Below are 21,494 nucleotides of genomic sequence, written 5' to 3'. Positions count from 1 at the left end.
AGCTCTGTGAGCAGGAGAACGTTCTCTGTCATTATAGAAGCACTGAGGAATTTATTGCTTCAATTCATTACATCTACCATCTCCACTAACTGGACATCCACATGAAAAATGGTGAATTTCCCCTTTAACTAAAAAAATATTTTCTCTGCAAAGAAACTGGTTAGCTCAGGCAGAGTAACACACAAAACACTGATAAGTTCCTATAAAAAGGCATAAATAAGGCCATGAACTGCAAGGGTTGCTCTACATTAAAGGGACAATTCACTCTCAAAATCAAAACAAAATATATTTACTCTTAGTTGTAGTGTTATTTATCCATTTAGAATTTTTTATGTGAGTTGCAAAGTTTTGGAGATATCAGCCATAGAGATGTCTTCTTTCTCTTCAGTATGATGAGACTAGATGACACTAGTCCTGTGGTGCTCAAGATGCCAACAGCAATATCTGTTTCCAGAAATCCTGTCCCGGTTGCTAAAAGTAATCCACAGACCTTGTTGTGAGCAATTTTATGTAGACTTTCTTTCTGCAGTGAAATCTACTGGAACTAATTTCTAACAGAAAGGAAGTACTTCCTACATGAAACTGCTCACAACAAGGTGTGAGGATCATCCTGAGTAATCAGGTCATGATTTTTGGAAAGAGACGCTAGTTTTGAATTTCTTTTTTCTGTTTTTTGTGCTTTGAGCACCACAAGCTGAGTGCTATTGTGCTATTTATTCCCACTAGAGAAGGCAGACATCTACAGCTGATATCTCCAAAAGTCTGCAAAAAATATGTAATGTGTAATATGTAAACTGTCCCTTTAAGTATTTTAGTAGATCTACATTATTAACTGTAACAAGATCCAGTGAAGGTGTTGGCCATGGATGTGCCAGACACTTTGTGCTTTGATTGCTAGCTGCCGTCCCATCTCTTTCACCAGAGTAACACTTGCTGTCATTTAATGTTCTGTCTTGAATAGAATAAACACAGTTATCGAAAATGTAAATAGTAATAAGCCATGACTCAACATAACAATAACAGCAGAACTCCTCTTTCATGGATCAATGGGTAGACTGTCATTGATTCATCAATGTTCAGTCACATGAACCAAGAGTTCTTCTTCCTCTATCATCTCCCCTGGCTGACAGTGTCTAACAACAACACAAACATGTAATGACATTTTTCAAACAGCACTCATTGTTGTTCAGTGTTCACTGTGATTGTGTTGCTCACTGCCTTCACATGTCTTTCATCCAACAAAGTGGCTGTATTAATGTTTTTCCTGATCCTGTGCAACTTCTTTTAGTGAGGGCTACATGAGAAATGTCATCTAAGAACTATGTAAGATAATATAAGATCAGATGAGATAAGATAAGATAGAACTTTATTCATTCTGAACAAAGTTCTTGTACCAGATTGCTCCAAAACAGCAATATCAAAATAAATGACTAAATGAAAATAGCCAGTGCCTAATATAATAACAATAGAATTAAAATAAGTTAAGTACATAAATAAGCTAAATAGAAAGTAGTATTGGCAGTTACATTGAAAGAAATACTGGCAGTTGTATTGTGATGTAATAAAAAATATATTGCACCAGATAATAAATGTTAAAATAGCACATAATATTACATGTAATTGTAAATGTGTAAAAAGTAACATCGCATTATAGTGAAAATAATATTACACATGATAATGAACATAATATAGCCCATGATGTTGAAACGTAACATTGTACATGATATTAAAAATTGTACATTAAACATAATAGAAAAATACTAAATTGTGGAGTTAGACTGTTAAACAGCTGTTGAGTTTTTCTGTGTTCAGGACTTTTTGGTGGACTTGAAATGTGGCTCAGTGACATGCTGGAGCCATGATATTGTTGTTTTACACAAACTTTGAAGTTTATCCAAAAATGTAAAATTCAGTCATTATCTTCTCATCCTCATGAGCGTTAGTTATTTACTCTACAAAACACTGCTGGAGTTTCACAGGAAACCAGAGCTGCAGAATCTAAACAATGGAAGTGAATGGCGAGTAGTTTTCAAATTAAAAAAAACCCTCCAAGCTAAGGATCTACAGTGAAGATTAAGGCTAAAAACATGGGGTAAATGATGTCTTTGAATGTTGGAGCTTTAGGAGACTTGGATTACACCAGATGAGAAATATGGAGGCATTCTTTTCAGTTGTTTTTAACATTTGAAAACTGGTCACCATTCACTTCCACTGTTTGGGAGATTCTGCATTCTGCGGTGAACTGTACCTTTAAAGCAGCTAGCAAGTGCTAGCACTGTTACCTTGAACAAATTATGGCTTTCTCAGCGTTTGAACATTGGAAACAGAGGGATTAGGATAATAAATTCAGCAAAATATAGGATATAACGTAGGTGTACTGGTTTTAGACATTTTAATGTGGAAATATTTCATATTACAGCGTTAAATTAGTAGTTTGTTCACTATAGAGCACTTTCATGTAAACAACATATTTATGTATATTTATAAATCACATTTCTATCTCTTATATTGTCAATGTTCTATTTAAACTTCTTGATTTGCAGTACTTCCTCTTTATCTTTTGTTATATTTTTTCTACTTTCTGTTTATTGTTATGCACCCAGGCAAATTCCTCATATGTATAACCGTTCCTGTAAATAAAGCTGACTGTGATTGAGTTGATTATTTATTCATTTTGAACCAGTCGCGACGCTTTTATTGTGAAAGCCGGAGCGCTTTGATTCCGGTGTGGTGCTGTCTGATCCTGTCTTCTTTTGACTCAGCTGGATCATCAGGTGGCCGCTCATCTATTGTGCTCCCAGCCTGATCAAAACTGATCCCAGAGCAGCCGGGGGATCAGGTTTCAGCACCGCGGTCAGCTCCGAGCCGAGCTCAGCCTCCTCCTCTTCCTCCACCTCCTCCTCCTCCTCCTCCAGCAGAGGAGCAGAGCATCAACACATCAGCGACCCCTCCCCCTTTAGATCTGCTCCATCACAAATCCCTCCTGTGTGCCGCTGACTGGCACACTGTGACCGCCTGCAAATCACACAACCAACTCGACTCTTCATCACTTTGCTTTTCCTGCTCACACTGACTCGTCTGGCGGCAGTTTGTTCTTTTTTTTTTTCTTGGAAAGCAACAGTGTGAGGCGCTCCTCCTCCTCCTCCTCCTCAGTCAGTCAGCTGGAAGTCTCCACAGCTGCTGCTCCTCATCTCCTCCTCTGAGGCTCTTTTCTTTCTCCACTTCTTCTCTACAGTTGTCCCTCTGCAGCCTCGGCAACATGTTGGACCCGTCTTCCAGCGAGGAGGAAGGGGACGAGATCCTGGAGGTGGAGCACAAAGAGGTGGCGGCCCCGAAGAGCGTCGGAGGAGCACGGCTGTCCCCGGGCCGAGCCGCCGACGGCCACGGCGGCGGAGGCGGCGCGGGGCTCCAGCCCCGGGGCCGCGGCCACGGCGGCGGTGGCGGCGGCGGCGGCGGCGGCCGACCCTGCAGCCCCAGCCCCTCGGTGGGCAGCGACAAGGAGAAAGAGGACCTGGAGAAGATGCAAAGAGAGGAAGAGGAGAAGAAGAAGAGACTCCAGCTGTATGTGTTTGTGATGCGCTGCATCGCCTATCCGTTCAACGCCAAGCAGCCGACTGACATGGCCAGGAGGCAGCAGAAGGTAAGAGCAGAGAAAAGCAACTCCAGAGCTGTGCTTTACACACATCTGTCACTTCTAGAAGATTCATGAGATTCATGGCACCAACTGTTGCTTCCACAGTCGCACCATGACGCAAGAGCAGTAAAATAACTGAGTTCACTCATTCTTACAGTCTGATACCAGTCTGCTTCACTACTGCACAAACACCAGGATCCAGATCTCAATACTTTTAGGAGAAAATGTAGCTGATCGAATGTGATGGATGACGTGCAGCCTGACACTCAGGGCTCTCAAACAGTTACTAATTACCTACAGTCAGTAACATAATCCAAGTATCACACTATTAAAGTAATGTAACTATTTTCCATTACTTTTGGATTACCTTGATATAAAATGTGTTGAATTTGTTTAGCCTAATATAGTGTTTTTAGGGTCACAACTAATGAACTAACGATTATTTTCAACACAAGTAATCGGCTGATTTTTTCCTCTATTAATCGATTACTTGTTGTCAGAAAATGGTGAAAAATGTTGATCACAACCCAATCTGACATCCTCAAATGTCTTGTTTTGTCCATAACTCAAAGATATTCAGTTTAATGTCAGAGAGGTGTAAAGAAACCAGGAAATATTCACATTTAAGAAGCTGAAATCAGAGAATTTGGACTTTTTTTTTTTTATTAAAAAATGGCTCAAAACGATGAATCGATTAGTCAGTTCTGTCACAGTCTTGTCTTGTAATGATTATTTTAATTGCTGATTAATCTTTCGATCATTTCTCCATTTCTCAATCAATTATTTGGTCAATAAAATGCCAGGAAATGGTGATAAATGTTGATCAGTGTTTCCCAAAGTCCACAACTCAATAACATTCAGTCTACTGTCAGAGGGGAGTAAAGAAACCAGAAAGAAGCTAAGAATTTTTACTTTTTTAAATTAAAAGTCTCAAAATGATTAATCAATTATAAGAATAGATGCAGATTAATGTAATAGTCTATCAATAACAGATTAATCATTGCAGTCTTTAGTGTTTATGTTGGTTGTTAGGTTTATTAGTTTGTCCAGCTGTTCCTTCCTTTGTTGTGCGTAAGTTATTGATTGATTTATTGATTTAAAGACAAAACATGGTGAGATTTCCACCCAGTGAAACATTTTTTCACTAGAACCCATGATAATGAATTGGGAGCTGTGTGTGTGCACTGTGCATGGTAGGATATCGTTCTTTATTTGAAATTATAATCCTACTAATAATCCCCATTTTTACTAAATGTATCTGTAGTCAGTTTACATCTTTGTTATCTATACTTGTAAAGCAATAGTTTCCATTTTTTTGTTTCCAGATCACATAATACTGTTATATGTAATCTGTTACTCCCCAAGCCTGCTGACACTACCTCACTGCACATACAACATCTAGCAGAGGCATGGCTCTAACTCCACGAGAACAAATGTCCACTTGATGTCCATTTGATTTTATTTTCTCCCTCCACAAACATCCTGGCATGATGACAAAGCTAAACTGTGCCAGAAAGGGTTAAATCCAAACTGAAGACTGACAGGGTTGGCAGCATGAGGAGAGGCTGAGGGATGAGAGAGAGAGAGAGAGCATCATGTTGTTCCCACCCATTGTAGTAGCTCTTGCATATGTGAATGGCCTCTGGGCACAGAAGCATCAGTCCCCTCCTTCTGCTCGTCTCAGCCGAGCTCTTATTAGAACATCTATTGCACAGGAGGAACAGCTCCTCCACCACGCATCAGAGACACTGAAAGACATCCTGTCTGTGTCTTCTTATCAGCTTTGATGAGGGAAATATCACTGTTCTGAATGCAGTGAATCAGACACAGCATTGGGAAGGTTACTTTAAAAATGTATTTCGATACAATTACTAATTAAAAAAATGTGATCAGTAACCTAATCCAAGTATCACAATATTAAAATAATGTTACTAAATTACTTTCTGTCATTTCTGGATTACCTTAAAGCTATAATACTGTTTGTAATGTTTCAGCATTAAAATGTATAAAAACAGGAATGTTTTGGGGAGGGTTCAAATATTACTGTCTATCTGTTCATTGAGAGTCCATGTTGTTTTTTTTTCGCTTATTTTAATTTTGTTAACATGGTTAATTTACATCATGGATCATTTAATAACGAGATATTAGTTGTAGTTCCATATCATCATCACCATTATTATTATTATGATCACTATTACCTATTACTGTTATCATGCTACTCATAAATACAAAAACCATAAACAAAAAACTTTATACAGCAAATGGGTAAATCATAAAAATAAAACAATTTTTCATGTTTCATTTTCAAAGTAAAATGGTAAATTAATGCGCGTTATGATATATGTATGATGCCACCCGTGCATAAGTCAGTGCCCCCCAGTCAAAAAAAATAATCTGGACACGCCCCTGTCTAAAAATACTACTTTTGTTTTAATGCGTACTTACTTTATCCTAAATGTTTCCAGCACTGTTCAAACTGAGTGAAATCCATGATTTGTTCAGGTAATGATGCATTCCTTGTTAGCCGTTGCTAGCTAGTTGTTAGTTGCTGTATCTTACAGACAGGGGCGCCGCCGGGGGGGGGTTAGGACGATTCTAAGGGCCCGGGCCTGACAGGGGGCCCTTTGAGGGCTATCAATATTATTTTAATAGTATTATCTATCTAATCTTTCAGGGGGCCCAAGATTTCTGGCAGCGCCCCTGCTTACAGGAGAATACGGTGTATGTCACATACGTCAGACAGAGAGGAAGGAAGTCAGCCAACATGACTAAACACAACTAAAGACAATAACTACCATGATCCAAAGCTCACATCATCAAACTATGCCTTTTGTTATTAATTTAATTTGAGAGAGCCCTGACAGCAGAACTCATAGTAAATTAAATTGTTTAGACTAATATGATGTTTTCTGTTCATTCTAAGGTTTATTAATTAGCTCTGATTCCTTCCTTATTATGTGCAAATACCCATTTAGATAATTAGCAGCAATTATGCACATTTAAATTAGTTCAAACAGTGAGTTGGAGCCACAGACTGTATATTAAATAGGTTGAAATCCTGTTAAATATATGACTGAAGTGAGTTGTTTCCCCCCGGCCCCTCCTCTCCAGAATCAGTGAAGCTCAGGCAGGCTGCAGGAACACTGCAGGAGCACAAGACGCATGCAGCAGTCTAAACTGACAATAACAAGCGAGGACGAGCCCTCAACTGTTAAGTCAGTCAGCTGTTTATAACTGTCAGTTGTCTGTCAATGTAAAGTTCAGCCTGTTATCCCAAAAACAAAAGCCCACTTCTCTGAAATAACACTCTCTGGATGATGAGTTAAAGGGATAGTTTAGTAGAAGTGCAGAGAGGTCCTGGCACTGGAGCTCAGCATTGTACTGCTTCAGACAGGGTCAGCAGAAATACGGCTTTTAGCCACATAAATAAAGGCCTACCTAAAAATCAATATCCATTCAAGTGTAATTTAGATTTTTTTCCCCTGCTTTACTTTGTCACTAGACAGCCTTTTATTATGGCACTACATTTTCTCAACCACAGCCCTTTCATACATCCCCACACTCAGGAGCGCCTGCCTCTACTGCGCTCCATATCAGCTGTTTGGCAACTGTTTGAATTAAATGCTGTGTTGGCCAAGGAAATCTGGCAACTCACTTGCCTGACAGGGAAAGTTGTAAAAAAGAATTAAACTTTAAAATATTTTGATATTTTGATATTATGATAAGTAGATTTCTCTCTTTTCTCTGTTTATTGTCGAATTAAACTGAATATCTTTGGGTTTTAGACTGACTGATATCACCTTCTACTTAGAAAAAGTGGGCAAGACATTTTTCAATATTTTGGTTGCAGCCCTATATTAAACATGACAGATAAATTTAGTCTTTGTTGTTATTTGATAACCACTAATACATAAAACAATTTGTACAGGAGCAAATTAAACTTGACTTTGGGTAAGTAGATTTCTGACCCACTTGCCTGTCTGCTGGCCAAAGTTCAGGTATCAGGGGAGAAAAAATTGTGTTTGACAGCTTGAGATATTTTCACATAATGGCTGAGCTGAAAGACCTGCTTTACCTGTACTGGAATTACAGGCACTCAAACACAGTACAGCACTGAGCTTACACCCTGTCAACACCCTGTCTACACCTCATCTACACCCCATCTACACCCTGTCTACACTGGTTGCGTAGTGAAGGCAGCATGTGAGCAGCTGCAGCAGTAGTCCTCCATCCATGTCTACACCCTTCAGTCGCAGTATTGCTATGCAGTGTTCAGACAAGTTTTGACAGCACGCAGCCGAGTAAATACAGTCCCAGCAAGTTGTCAGAAAAGACAGCTGTAGGTGCAGAATGTGATCCATTACAAGGCTGGTGTGGAACAGCTGGAGCTGTTTGGCCAGATGTGCATGAGGACTGAAACATGTCCAGTGGATACAGCTCTGAATGCAATGTGGCAAATGTCACATCTCCACCATAGTACCAACGCACACTGGAAGCATTTAAAGGCACAGTTCAGCCCCAAATCAGAAATGCCTATCCTATTTATTCATCTAGATAGTTTTGGTGTGAGCTGCAGAGTTTTGAAGACATTGGCTGTAGAGATGTCTGCCTTCTCTCCAATATAATGGAACTAAATGGCACTCAGCTAGTGGTGCTCAAAGTGGCAAAAATTACATTTGGAAAAGTCAACAGCAATACTTTCCAGAAATCATGAGCCAGTTACTCAAGATAATCCACAGACCTTGCTGTGAGCAGCTTCATGTAGGAACTATTTTCTCACTGCACAGCAGGAAACATGCAGCTTCTCATGGACGAGAGGCTCGTTCTTGTGACAGTGTGGGATGTAAACAATAATAGTGTTCTCCTTGGCCGGGCTGTAAACTGCCATCCATGAGTAAATACACGCTTACTTCTTTGTGGTGCTACAGTTTGGCATTCAGTCTGTCTCTGAACACTGTACAACACTGGTATCAACTACTGTGAGGCGACTGCTCATGTGCAGTGACCATGATATACTGTATATGGTCATAATATAAAGAATTATAATTGTGGCGTTCTGTCTGCAGCATGGTTACAGACCACACAACTGTTACATTCTTGGTTGAATTCCAGCTGGGCACCTTTGTTCCACCCCATCTACCTCTTTGTTTCCTGTCTTCCTCTTTACTGTCTGCTAACAATTAATAGCAAAAACGTGAAATTAATGGAGAAAGAGGGTAATAATAGACTGTGTTTGTTTGTTTGACAGTTGGAGACGTCCCTTTAACAGTTTCACAGACATCTGTTTTAGAATGGTGCTCTATGGGCAGAGTGTTTTTCGGGCAGTAGCGCAGTTGGCTACTGGAACAAACTGGCAGCAAGGCTGACTCACCACGCTTTATCTGGTGACTGCCTGGAATGTTGACATTACTGTGAGGTTGCCAGGCAACCTGCTTAGACTCCAGGAAGTCACAATGCCGGGCCGCTGTTTGCCAAGAAATACTTCTAGCACATAGCTCTCTGTAAATCCACCACTTGTCAATTTGAATCAAATAAATGAGATACAGTGCCTTAGCTGGTGAGTTTTAGAGCTGTTGGACAACATATTTTTGATGTTTGAACACAAGCCAGGTTAGCTGTTTTCCCCTGCCAGGCTTTGTGCTAAGCTAAGCTAACTGTTTTCTGGCTCCAACTCCCACAAACAGAGAGTGGTATCGATCTAAACTCTTGGCAAATCGTTCCCTTGGAATTATGAGGTTCTATCAGTGTTCTTAGTGGTTTTGAGATATTGAGCTTCAACATTTTTTCATTCCAAATAGCAAACATGATGTGGTCTCTGTCTGTCATACATGAAAAATGACAGATAACCTAAATGTAAACTAAATGTATATCAAAATCATATCAATCTACTGTAAATGTTCTTTTTGGAACAGGTCAAATGCAGATAGAACATTCTAATCCTATGAAGTCACTGTCTGTTTGGAGATTCTATCTCCCAAACATGAAAAGAAGCAATGATTTAAGTTGATTTAATTTGTTTTAAACTATCAATTTAGTGTTGTAACAGATAGTCTGCATGTATGAGAAAGAATGCTTTCTCTGACATTTTTTATAAGGTTTTGTTTTATATCAGAAATGTTGATACTTGTCTTATTTTCAGGGGGAAATAAAAGCAAAAAAAATGGCAGAGGAATGAATTTATATTGTAATTAAGACCCCATCAAATCATGAACTTAAAGGCTTAAAATTTCTAAAATCTCAGACACTGTAAGACTTTTCAAAAAACTGCAAGACAGCACGTCTTGTGATGGACAGTTTTTTATTGTTAGCTACCACCTATGTTAGTCTGACAGCCAGGGTGGAAAATTAACTTAATAGATGTGAAATTCTACCAGCCACTGACAAATAAAAGTAATAGTAAAAGGTAATAAAAATAAATTCACCAGCTACTCAACCGTAAATAATTATAAATTTAAAATTTATAAAAATTTAATTATTTTGTGTCAGCTACCTTTATATTTTGAAGCATGTAATGTAACATGAATAGGAAAGCACTAAAAGATTGGTTCAAGGTTATTATTGAAATCCATAACCTTTATTCCAGTCGCAGACAAAAACCTGTGAATATACCCTTTAATTTAGTGCCTGCCTCTTAATGTCTCACTGTGGACTAACATTAGGAAGTAAAATGGCTGACATGGTTGGTAGCTAACAATCAAAATAAACTAAGATCTAAAACGATTAAAAAAGGCTGAACGTGTCTGTCATCAATAACACTCTCCTTCACCAGATCATCAACAGAATCCTTGATCTTCAGGTTTCTTACAAACATTGTGGTGTGCTTAATTTTCTCAGCAGAACCTGGTTGGTCCTCATGTGCTGATTGGTTCTCGCGGTTAGAACCTTATAGAACAAAGCTGGAGTTTGACTTTGCAGATGGAACCTTTTTGTTTTTTAAATAAAAACAAAATTGCATTTAACTTAAAAAAAACAAACACCTCACTTAAGGTTAGTAAGTGGTTGGAAAATAAGTAAATAAACATATTTTCCAAAATGTCTATTTCATTATCAGGAAAAAAAAGTGTATCATTATAGCTACGTGCCTGGTGTTAGTTACCTGTTTGTGTTGTTAGCAGTGCAGCTTGATGGTGTTAATGACGGTCAGTCAGCTGTTTGATCACCAGTGTATCTCTGGTTGTATTCACTGATTGGTTCGTTCTATAAATATCATCTTGACAAGAGCACTTGTTTGCATAATGATCCATAATTTCTCTCAGCGTGTGATGAACTTGTGCTTTCTAAAGTGTGACATGATACATCAGAAATTTAATGGAATATTCTTCCTGCATCTGCAGCCCGGCACAGAGAGCTCAGTGATGGAGCTGCTGGTGTAAATCACACAAACTGAGATGTCACCCTGACTGACGCAGAGAACAGGCAGCAGCCATTAAGACAGATAGCAGTGTATCTGTGACTGACCGTGAACACACAATGCTGTGTGTCTGTCAGAGGTCAGCTCAGCACACAGCTCTGCTCAGTTATGATGTTCCCTCTCTTCGGTAAAAAGAATTCTTCACATCCTCGAAACTGACACATCTGGAGCAATGAAGGGAACAGTGTGTTATACTGAAAGACATCTGATGCTGTATCACTGTTGTATGAGAATAACAACAGAGCTAAACTGATTATCATGATCATGATCATCACCTGGCTTCAGGAATGTGCAGAATACTGAGAATAAAACACAAAAAAGTATTTAAATTATTTGATATAATAAAACAGTAAAACTGTGATGTGTTTTAGTTTAGAGTTGTGTGGAACTGTGGAGTACTTCATTCAAAAATATTATTACTGGAAGGGCAACATGTCCTCATACCTCAACACATCGATGCCAATGATTCCCAAAATGCGATATGACCGCAAGGGCTAGGATGACGACTCGATACTATCATAGCACTTGGGTGCTGATTCAATGTGTATTGCCATTCTTAACTCTTTCCCTGCCATTGAAGAGATATTCCATCAACTGCAGTTTTCACTGCCAGGCAGTAGGGCACACTGTGATGGATCATCTGACAAAAATTTGTCATTTGAAGAAGAAAAGAGCAGCCACAATTGAACAGCAGTAGAAGAATATGATGTTATGTAGCATGAAAACATCAGTACAAACTGAGGCAACAGATTTTACAAAATGCATGCCCCTTGCCTTTAAAGCCTTCCTCAAGAAAAGGGAATTCCTCTCAGGTAGTCTGGCTTGATGTCGCTGTGAAACACTGTCAGCAACAGGTTGCGATAATGAAAAGGAAAAAAGTGAAAATTTGTCAGAAATCGAGAGGAACGCAGGAGAATTGTGATCACGGGAGGAAATAGGGAGGGGGCGAAAAAGGAGCCTCCTGGGAAAATTGTGAGGGTTGGCAAGAGAGTGAGGACAACAGTAGCAAGTTGAAGAAAGTAATTTGCCCCATTTCACTAAAACTCATCTAACAAAGCCATTTCCATTGCAAACCTTCTGCTCACCGTAATTACTGTTCTCTGTCACAGTCAATGAAAGAACATAATTATGGTGTGTAATTATTGCTCTAGGGAATATAATAAAAGCACAATATGCACAATACAGACAGACATCTAGTATTGCAGCAGTTCTATCAATGGATAAAATCTTACACTTAACTTTAAATAAAAAACTATATCATAGTTATCTACAGTGGGACTGCTGTTCATCTCATGCACCAAGTATCCAGTTTAACTCCTTGATTCCAGTGAAGTGTGCCACAGTTTTCATCCCTTTCACAGTTTATTTATTTATTTTCAGTTTATTATGACAATGAGTCTGCACGGGGTCTTTTATTTTGAAAACTGACCAGATTCCTAATGTTGTTTCTGTGTCTGACTTCCTGCACACTCGATCTGCTCTGTGCAATTTGACGCGGCATCCATCAAAAACAGACTCAGTGCGTATTTCAAGCAGAGCAGAGCGGAGAGCCGCTCCTGGGATGCACTGCAGCACGCCATGTGGAATCGCAAGCATTGTACTACCTCTCCAGGGCATCTATAACGCGACACAGCTGTAATGCAACGCAGCCGTGCCTGGTGGAATCAAGGCATTAGGGCTTTCTGTTTTTAAGTTGTAATGTGGAAACAACATGGACGCTACAAAAGGTAGAGCAAGGAAGAGTTGTTGTAGTGTCTGGGTGATGGGTGGCAAAGATGGGTCTCCAATGCTGCTATCCAAGTCTGCTGACACAGTATGAAGATACCTGTGCGAGTTGGGAGCAGCTTGCTTGTTTATATTCCAACAAATTTCCCCTGGTGGCATTAATAAGGCTGTATAGAATTTAATTGAATTCATCAAAACCACAAGAATATTGTTTTAACTGACCTATTATCAGGGTTAATGCTAATAAATAACTGTTCTAACTAATCTGGGTCACTCTACATGGACAGCAACTACAAGTTATGACCTACAGTATATTATGTTAAAGCAAAAAGCTGATATGTACCAGGTGGATTAATAAAACGCTTCTTACCATCAACTAGGTGCTTTTGTCCACCATGTTTTTGTGATGTAAACAACTTGGCAAGTCAAGAACCAAAATTTTGGCCCAATTTCTGAGTTGTTGGCTCGACTTGAGGGGTCATTTTTTACATTAATTTTTTACATTAAGTTTTTACATTAATTTTCCAAGTGGAGAACCAGAGCTGGCTAAAGTGCAAACATTGCTTACTCAAGTAGTAGCTGACTGTTTCTGTGTAAAGCAGACTGAACCTCAGCTTTTCTCCACAGTCGAGTCTCTCTCTCTCTCTCTGTTTCGACATGTTACTTCTTTTTGTCTTGTGATGTTGTTTTAGTCTTGTCACGTCTTGTTACATCTTTTTCGTCTTTAACATAATTTCAATCAGGAGAGACTAAGAGTAAAAGAAAATGGTTTATTGACACGTGCATGAGATATGAAATGTAAAGTCTTTGGTGGTTAGACGTCATTGAGGTGAAACAATAAGCACATATATAAATGGGGGTGATGAAGCTGTAATGAAGAGAACCCCCCGGGGTCTTGACACTGGTGGTGGTGGTGAAGAGGTGCAAAGCAGAGACTGATGAGGTGAAGTGGCTCCGGACTCCTGCTGCCTGGACCTGAAGACTGGAGGAGAGAGGGGAGGAGGAGGATCGAGGTGAACATCTTGTGAGTCCAGACTCCTGCTGCCTGGACCTGAAGACTGGAGGAGAGAGGGTGTCGGGAAGGATCGAGGTGAACATAATTCTGGCTACCTGGGTCCAATGACTGGAGGAGAGAGGGGTGGAGGAGGGTTGTGTGACTGACTGAATGACAACTGATGGAGCAAAGACAGACGCAGCAAATTGACTGGCTATCGCGACTGTGGCAAAATCTGATTGGATAGTAAAGACGAAGGTGAACACCCGCAAACAGCTGATTAGAGGGAATAGGAGGAGAGAGACGGAGTAAAGGAAAGTTGTGAATGAAGGCAGTGTAATAGAAGGTCTTCCTGATTGAACTTACGCTGAGCTTCATTTTTGTTTTGTTACATCTTTTTTGTCTCATGCGTTTTAGTCTTGATACATTGTTTTCATCTTGTTACGTTGTTATCATCTTGTTGCGTCTTGTTACGTTTTTTTGTCTTGACATGTCTCTCATGTTGTTTTTCATCCTGTTGCATTGCATACATAATTTTTTGTCTTTTGTTTTTCATGTTTTTTTTGTTACATATTTCGCATCTTGTTAGTTTTTTTTATGTCTTGCTACAACAATCTTTTATGCCTTTTTATGTCTTTTACATCATGTTCGTCTTATAACGTTTGTCATGTGTGATATGCACTGATGGATACACCAAGGGATCATCTTCCCTATGTGTTATTGTCCCATGCATTTATGTTGAAATCAGTCCAGCCTCTGCTGAGAACTAATTTGACAGATTATTATTGTAAAGTCAGCCTTTAAACTCAGTGGTAAGATGGCCCTTTGTACTCAAACATGTTTTTTCTCTTTAATACTGTGTTTTAAATATATATTGGTGGTAATGCATTTCTGAACAAACATAAGAAATGTAGGCATCCGACTGAGACAGCCGAGCCCTGTTCCAGCTGTACAGTGTGTGTTGTCAGGTAAAGATCCTCCTCCTGTTGACTCCAGATTTCACACAAAGGGCACCGGTGAGAGCACACCACCCCTACAGTGCTCACTAAAGGTCTTGTTATTTTCTGTCAGTGTCAACATGTTATTTTGGTGTCATCTGTATGTGCTTCATTGTCCCCATGAGATTCTGCTGCGCTCTGGGGAGCACATGATGAAAGACACTTTGGTTTCATGTGCACTGAGGGGCTTTCTCTTCACTGTCTTCATGTATGAAAGGTGGAACGAAGCATGAAGTGACTGCACTTACCAGCACACTTGACATAAATAACCCTCTTACAATCTCTGAAAAAGAGCAATAGCAGAATAATATTTACTCCAGTACTGCACTTAAATACTCTTTTGAGCTTCTTGTACTTCATACTACATTTCAGGGAGAGATATTGTACTTTTTACTGCACTAGATTTATTTCTAGTTACCTGTAACCTAACACACCAGATGGTTTGTTATACAGAAGGCAGGTCATTGGATGAACCATCTGTCTATCACATCTAGCACAGGCTAACTTCAACCAATCAGATCAAACTCTTGCTGAAGCCGGTTGAGAGAGGAGTGAAAACATCTTTTCCATGGAGAATAACCTTCAGTGCCATTCTTTGTTCTTTCAGTGATGAAAAAAGCTCTCTGCACTGTACAACCAAATGTTTACATTAATTCATTGTAATAAGCAATGAAAACCTAAAACCTAAACTTTACTTTAACTTGCCATTACTAGATTTCGGAGCTCTGAACCAAACTCAAACTCTTGAAACTCAAAGTTTGGAACTAAAGTTATCTAAAATGTAATCTTATAATCTGTTGTTGGTAATTTCCCTTTTTTATTTAGATAAAATTGGATCCTTCAGTTTTAGAACCCCCCCAAAAATCATATTTTAAAAATGAAAATCGATCAGAAACTATCAGCCTGACCTTTCTCAGCACAACAGGTCTGAAATCAGCAAACAGACCACATTGTCCTTGTTTCTTGACTTTCCCAGCTCATAACACAATTTCAGTATGGCTGCTTACTTTTTAACTGCGACCAGCAGCTCTATAATTCACTCTGCCAGTCCACCAAAATTTCCCAGCCTCTGATTGCCACGGTTTTCACCCTAAGAGACTGAAGTTTGGCATGGAGGTCAAGTGTGTGTGTGTGTGTTTGTTCATGCCAATTGGCTAAAACAACGCTTGACAATGGGAGTGGCCTGTCACAAGAGAGTATCTAACTTTTAAAAATTAATCCACACTCACACAAGATTTAGTTGTCAGGTTGAGTCAAAGGACGGGTGATTAACTGTTCATACCAACTGGCAAAAGGGGGCGTGGCAGTGGGAGTGGCCTGTAGCAGAAAGGTGCATCATTTTTAAATGGATTCACATAACATGACCAATCTAATGAACCGTTTGCTGACTCTTGTGGGAGTCATTATTGCACTCAGCAGAGTTCCTTATGATCCGCCTCCTACATTTAGCCACGCCCCCCTCCATTCTTTGTTGCCTGTTTGTTACAGGCACTTCTTGGGGTCATTATTGGATTGGACTGAGTTCATTTTTCATCAGTGATGGTCTGTCTCACCTAGGGCCGGGCAATATATCAATATTATATTGTAGCATGATATGAGACTAGATTTTGTGATATATTTTGGATATCATTATATCGAGATATGACATAAGTGTTGTCCTAGTTCTTCAGGCTGCATTACAATGAAGTAATGTAATTTTCTGAATTTACCAGATTGTAATTATCAAAAAATCTCATTAGGTTAATATTTTGTGAACAGTCATCCCTACAATGTTCTGAACAATATTTGGTATTTGGTCAAAAATATTGTGTTTTTTTATTTTTTTTATTTTAACACTTTACTCACTTCCACCCCTCAGAGTACACAACATGTAGTCAGTCACATCCTACATGATCAATAATTATCAATATTGACTGATAAGAACCTTCACTATCGGGATAGGTTTATCAGCCAGGCCTAGTCTGGTCCCCTATTCCTCAGCCACACGTCACCATGATGTTCCACTAACAACAGTCATGTACATTTTAAATGAATGACATGTAAAAGGAAACATTTTTCTGCCATTAAATTGTAAAAATATGATGCAAGTGTTTTCTGCCCAGAGGTTATTTAAAAACCCCACTTCGACTGGTTCTATAAAGCATGTTCTAACTCTACTGTAGGCTTAAATCTGGAACATCATGGCATATATTGCTTCTTCACAACTAATATGACACATCTTCACAAATTTGTCTCCTCTGTCTGTCATGTTCTATTCCTACCAACCACATTTCACACAATTTATTTGCTAGATTTCTTGAAATAAGGCTGCTGCATCCAAACTGATGGAAATAAAACGAGAACACACGAAAGCTTGTAATATTTATTCATAAATGTTTTTTCATCTTCTATTCATTAAAAAACCAACCACAGCAAAGATGAAAAACAACACACGTATCACTAGCAATATAAGTTTAAAAGTCAACAAGGTAATGATGTGTGTGTGTCCACATACATGTACATGCCCTTATAGTCCACACTCATTAAAGCAGATGGAAGACATTCAGAGCTGTAGCCTCCACACCGCTGCTCATGTTACATCAGTAAATTACTATTTCAATATCAGTAATGATGTTTGAGTTCCCAATAATAGAAGCTGTCTGGTTGGTTATTATCATTATCCCACCCCTCCACTGTGTGATCTAAACACAATGTCCCATTCCACTGTGATTTGTTTTCATCATAATTAATAATTTTTCTCCCTCACTGAACTCGCTCAGATGAGAAACGTTAGAAGAACTGGCTCGTAGGTGCAAATACCTTCATGAGTTCATGTAGGAAATGATTATACCAGCATCGCACATCAGTAGTTCTGTTTGTTCATCACTAACAACAGAGGAAAACAACCCATGCTGATTTTAGAAAGGAGGAGGGGATAAAAGGACCAAAGCATTTTTGCCATCAGGTCAAACAACTGTTACAAGTGCAGTGCAAGGGAGTTTTCCTTCCAAACACGTTATACATGTTAGAAAATAGATGCTGAACACATGTGAAAACACTGAGAACTATTTAGTGTTGCATCGTGAGTTTGACTGTTAAACTAATTTCTGTGTTCAGGATTTTTTGGGTGGACCTGAAACATGGCTCGGTGACGTGCCGGAGCCATGGTCCCCCAAAACTATATTAGCCCCACAAACCAACACATGAACGACATCAACTTCCCCTCCCTAACGGTCAGTTACAAATGCACCTTCAGCGACTCTCATGGCTTGTTCACATTACACACTTGAACAGTGTGTGACCACAGAAGGGTTTGAAGAGAAGAAAAAAAGTTGTAGACAATGACTCTGTAGTGAGAGGTGTCCTGTTGTTGATGTAATGTCCATATGACTGGACCGCATGCATCAGACAGAAAAAAATAGGTGAGCCTCCAAATCTCTAGTTGAAACATGGTGAGAGCAGCGCCTGATACGTGCACAAGCAGCGCTGCACACGTGGGCTGTGTGGATGCTCTAACCTGTTAATATGGGTGCCGGAATGAAAACCAGCAGGTAAAGCCATGCACACATGCTGCTCAAGCATATAGTGTGAACAAACCATCAGTCCAAATCAGCCCAGCAGTTCACTTCACCTCACTTCAGTTCCAACAACCTGATTCAGAAGAAAAAAAAAATCATCCTGTCACCATCCTCTGGGTTTGGTGGCTGAAACATGCGCCCATGTTTCAGTGGAGTGGACATGGCCTTAGCATTTCAGAGCAGAGAAAACTGCACATTTTTTCATGATTTTGAGACCTAATTTTAGCATTTTTTTAAGCATTTAAATTTGGCTGGGTGGTTAATAACATGTTTTTGTGATATGACAAACACCCATTTATTACTGCTTCACACAATCTTTAAAAGACTCTTGAATGTGAGCCATTCAAAACCACGTCAGCATCACGGTTCAGACACAATGTCATGACCAGTCTGTGGGTTACGAGAGGATATGTCGAGGTAGACAGAGAATGAAAGTCTAATTTGACATTCTGTGTTTAGATCACACTCTGGTGCTCATACGCCTTCTCAAACACATTTGCCAGTCAGCTGGGAAGTGGGTGGTACTGCGCTGGGCTTGAGATGCTGTGGGCTGAGAAAAGAGAAAGCCATAGCTGTTCCTTATTTGAAAGGTTTCTTCAATGTTTAGACCTGTCCTTGAGACTTGCTGTTTTAGAAGAGCTGTTCTGAAGGCAGACATAATCTCAGAGTTCAGTCAGACTTAACCAGATAATGATAAACACAACACTGACATACTGGCACCAAATAAAGTTGTTACAAGAAAAACTTTAAAAAACTATTTCCAGTTTACTAGGGCTTAAAGTGGGTTTTAGCTGTAGGTGGAACCGTAAAGGGTTGTGTTCACCAAAGTGTGTTTTTTCCCCAGCTGAAAAAGCCAGGTGCTCCTCTGAAAACACCCAGCTGGGATTCCTTGAGATGCAGCGTTCTTTCAGCTAGGAAGCTTTTGTTGCTATGACAGAATATCCATGGAACTAACAGATAATTAATTTGTAGCAATACTTATTGGAATTTTACAGATAGTTTGTGTTATCAATAAATACAAAATGTAAAAATGTCAGCACGAGGTAGTGTACCTGCTCTGGTCCTCGCTTTGGATGAAGGGTAGGCTGAAGCTAGAGGGTGGACCCTGTTCAAGGAGTAGCTATTTTAAGAAGAAGAAAGCATACTTAATTATCCCCGAGGGAAAAATTACTTTCTTTTCACTTTGTTGTAAATTTTGAACATGCATACACAGGCTCAAAATACACACACATGCACAAACAGGACCAATAGACATGCCACTGAGTGAGGTGTCAGAGTGAGGGGGCTGCACATATACATATTGTCAGGCAATCTGAGCAGTTAGTGACTCAGTGCCTTGTTCAAGGGCACCTCGGCAGTGTCCTGGAGTTGAACTGGCGCCTCTCCAGCCACCAGTCCACACTCTGTACTTTGGTTCATGTGGGACTTGAACTGGCAAACCTTTAGTTCCCAAGCCAAGTTCTTACAGACTGAGCCGCCCCTGCCGCCCCATATGAGCATATGAGCAGGACAGTAGGGTGGGGCAGTGTCTGCTGAATTGGCATAGGATGGTGTTCACAGTGAACGTTGTGATGGACAATGATATTTTTGGTTTATTTTTGGTCTCACATCTCTGCCAGGTGAGCGCACAATGTGCATCCCTGTGTCTCTGCACCACATATCTGGAACTTAGTTGTGTTCAGCCTCTCAAGCTTGAAATACAAACAGAAATACCAACTGCATGGGAGAAAGCAACACACTAACAGCGGCTTGCAGGAAAGAAATACTGCTGCCAGTGTCATGGGTTTGCCTAACTGGGCAGGTTTAACGTAACGTTGGTGCAATAACCAGCAGCAACAGCTTCTTTTAATCATCTCAAAAATGAGCCAACACCTCCTGTTTTACAGCAGCCTTTAGGGGAGAAACTACTTCAAATACAGAAGCCTGTTAAATCACAATGTTACAACAGTAGAGGGCTCGTTGGTTGATGACCATTAGCTATCGGTGATGGACGATGCCATTGTGCATCTGCCCAACGCCACAGGACAGTTTGTATATTTGTCCTACCCCTCCTCTGCTGTGATTGGATGGCTGGGTGAAAAATGACAGTGATAAACGTTTCACTCACTTCGAAATAACTCCCAAATACATTTGTACACCCAGATCCAGAGGATTTTGTGATCAGTTAGCACCCATTTCTTGACATATTTTTCTGGATCCCACTGGTCCAAAGGTGGCCCGCCCTAAGAAACATCACTGCCGAGACATAAACATTGTTCATCTGTAGTTGTGTCCTTAAGGGTTTTATTTTATTGGTCATTAGGCCTACTGATTCCATCCAACCATTTTCTTCCGCTTATCTGGCAGCAGGCTAAACAGAGCAGTCCAGACATCCCTTTCTCCACAACACATTCCAGCTCCTTCTGGGGGATCCCAATGCGTTCCCAGACCAGACGAGATATATAATCCAGGAGGCATTCTAATCAGATGCTAAGGAACAGTTGTTCTACTCTGAGCTGCCCCTGGACATCCAAGCTCCTCTTCCTATCTCTAAGGCCGAGCTCACACACCCTATGAAGGAAACTCATTTCAGCTGCTTGTACCTGTATTATTTTTTGACTACCCAAAGGTCATGACTTCAGGTGAGGATTGGAACATGGATTGACTAGTAAATTGAAAGGAATTCCTACAGATTCCTCAAAAGCAAAGCATGGAAAAGTTTCAATGCATGTTTACTTCATCTAGCCTGAGCAAAATGCGCAGGTGGGTAACAATAACATCAGCTGTACTACACACTCTTTCTGACGGTGTGCTCCTGGCTGGCATGCACAGATACTTCCTTGACATGTTCGACCTTAGAGGAAAGTCTTGTTTGTGCAGTTTCCACCAAGTCAGTGGGGTCTTCATCGCCATTAATAACCTCTTCACTGAGATAACTGTCCATCTCCCTCTGCTCCGGGGTACGGCTAATTGGAGGCTTCATGCTCCCTAACTGTGAAACTGAACTGAACTTTGATGACTGCTGTCATGTTGGCATCATCTTTTTCCACTTTAAGAACAGTGTCTCTCGGATGATGGAACATCACAGTAAGAGTGGTTACATTCATGTCATTTTTCACTGGCAAAATGTAAAATTTGTGACTGGCCTTGAACCCACATTCACCGCCTCAAAGACACAGACATGTTGCCAGGTTAG

The 21,494-nt window shown here is 40.0% G+C and overlaps 1 protein-coding gene across 8 annotated transcripts in view; it reads left to right on the top strand.

Moving 5' to 3' along the window:
• The first annotated feature begins 2,979 nt into the window (after positions 1-2,979).
• Positions 2,980-21,494, top strand: part of cadpsa (Ca2+-dependent activator protein for secretion a) — a 261,922-nt gene continuing 243,407 nt past the window's right edge. For all 8 annotated transcript variants that reach the window (XM_084726001.1, XM_084726018.1, XM_084725974.1 and 5 more), the window contains exon 1: positions 2,980-3,640. In XM_084726001.1, the coding sequence (XP_084582127.1) occupies positions 3,260-3,640 (381 nt within the window). In that variant the 5' untranslated portion in view covers positions 2,980-3,259. The remainder of the gene's footprint in view (positions 3,641-21,494) is intronic.

This window comes from Lutjanus erythropterus, chromosome 2 (genome assembly GCF_056507025.1).
Source record: "Lutjanus erythropterus isolate fLutEry1 chromosome 2, fLutEry1.hap2, whole genome shotgun sequence".
NCBI lineage: Eukaryota > Metazoa > Chordata > Actinopteri > Lutjaniformes > Lutjanidae > Lutjanus > Lutjanus erythropterus.
The sequence above is the reverse complement of the archived record's forward strand: the minus strand, read 5'-3'. Positions and strand labels throughout refer to the sequence as shown.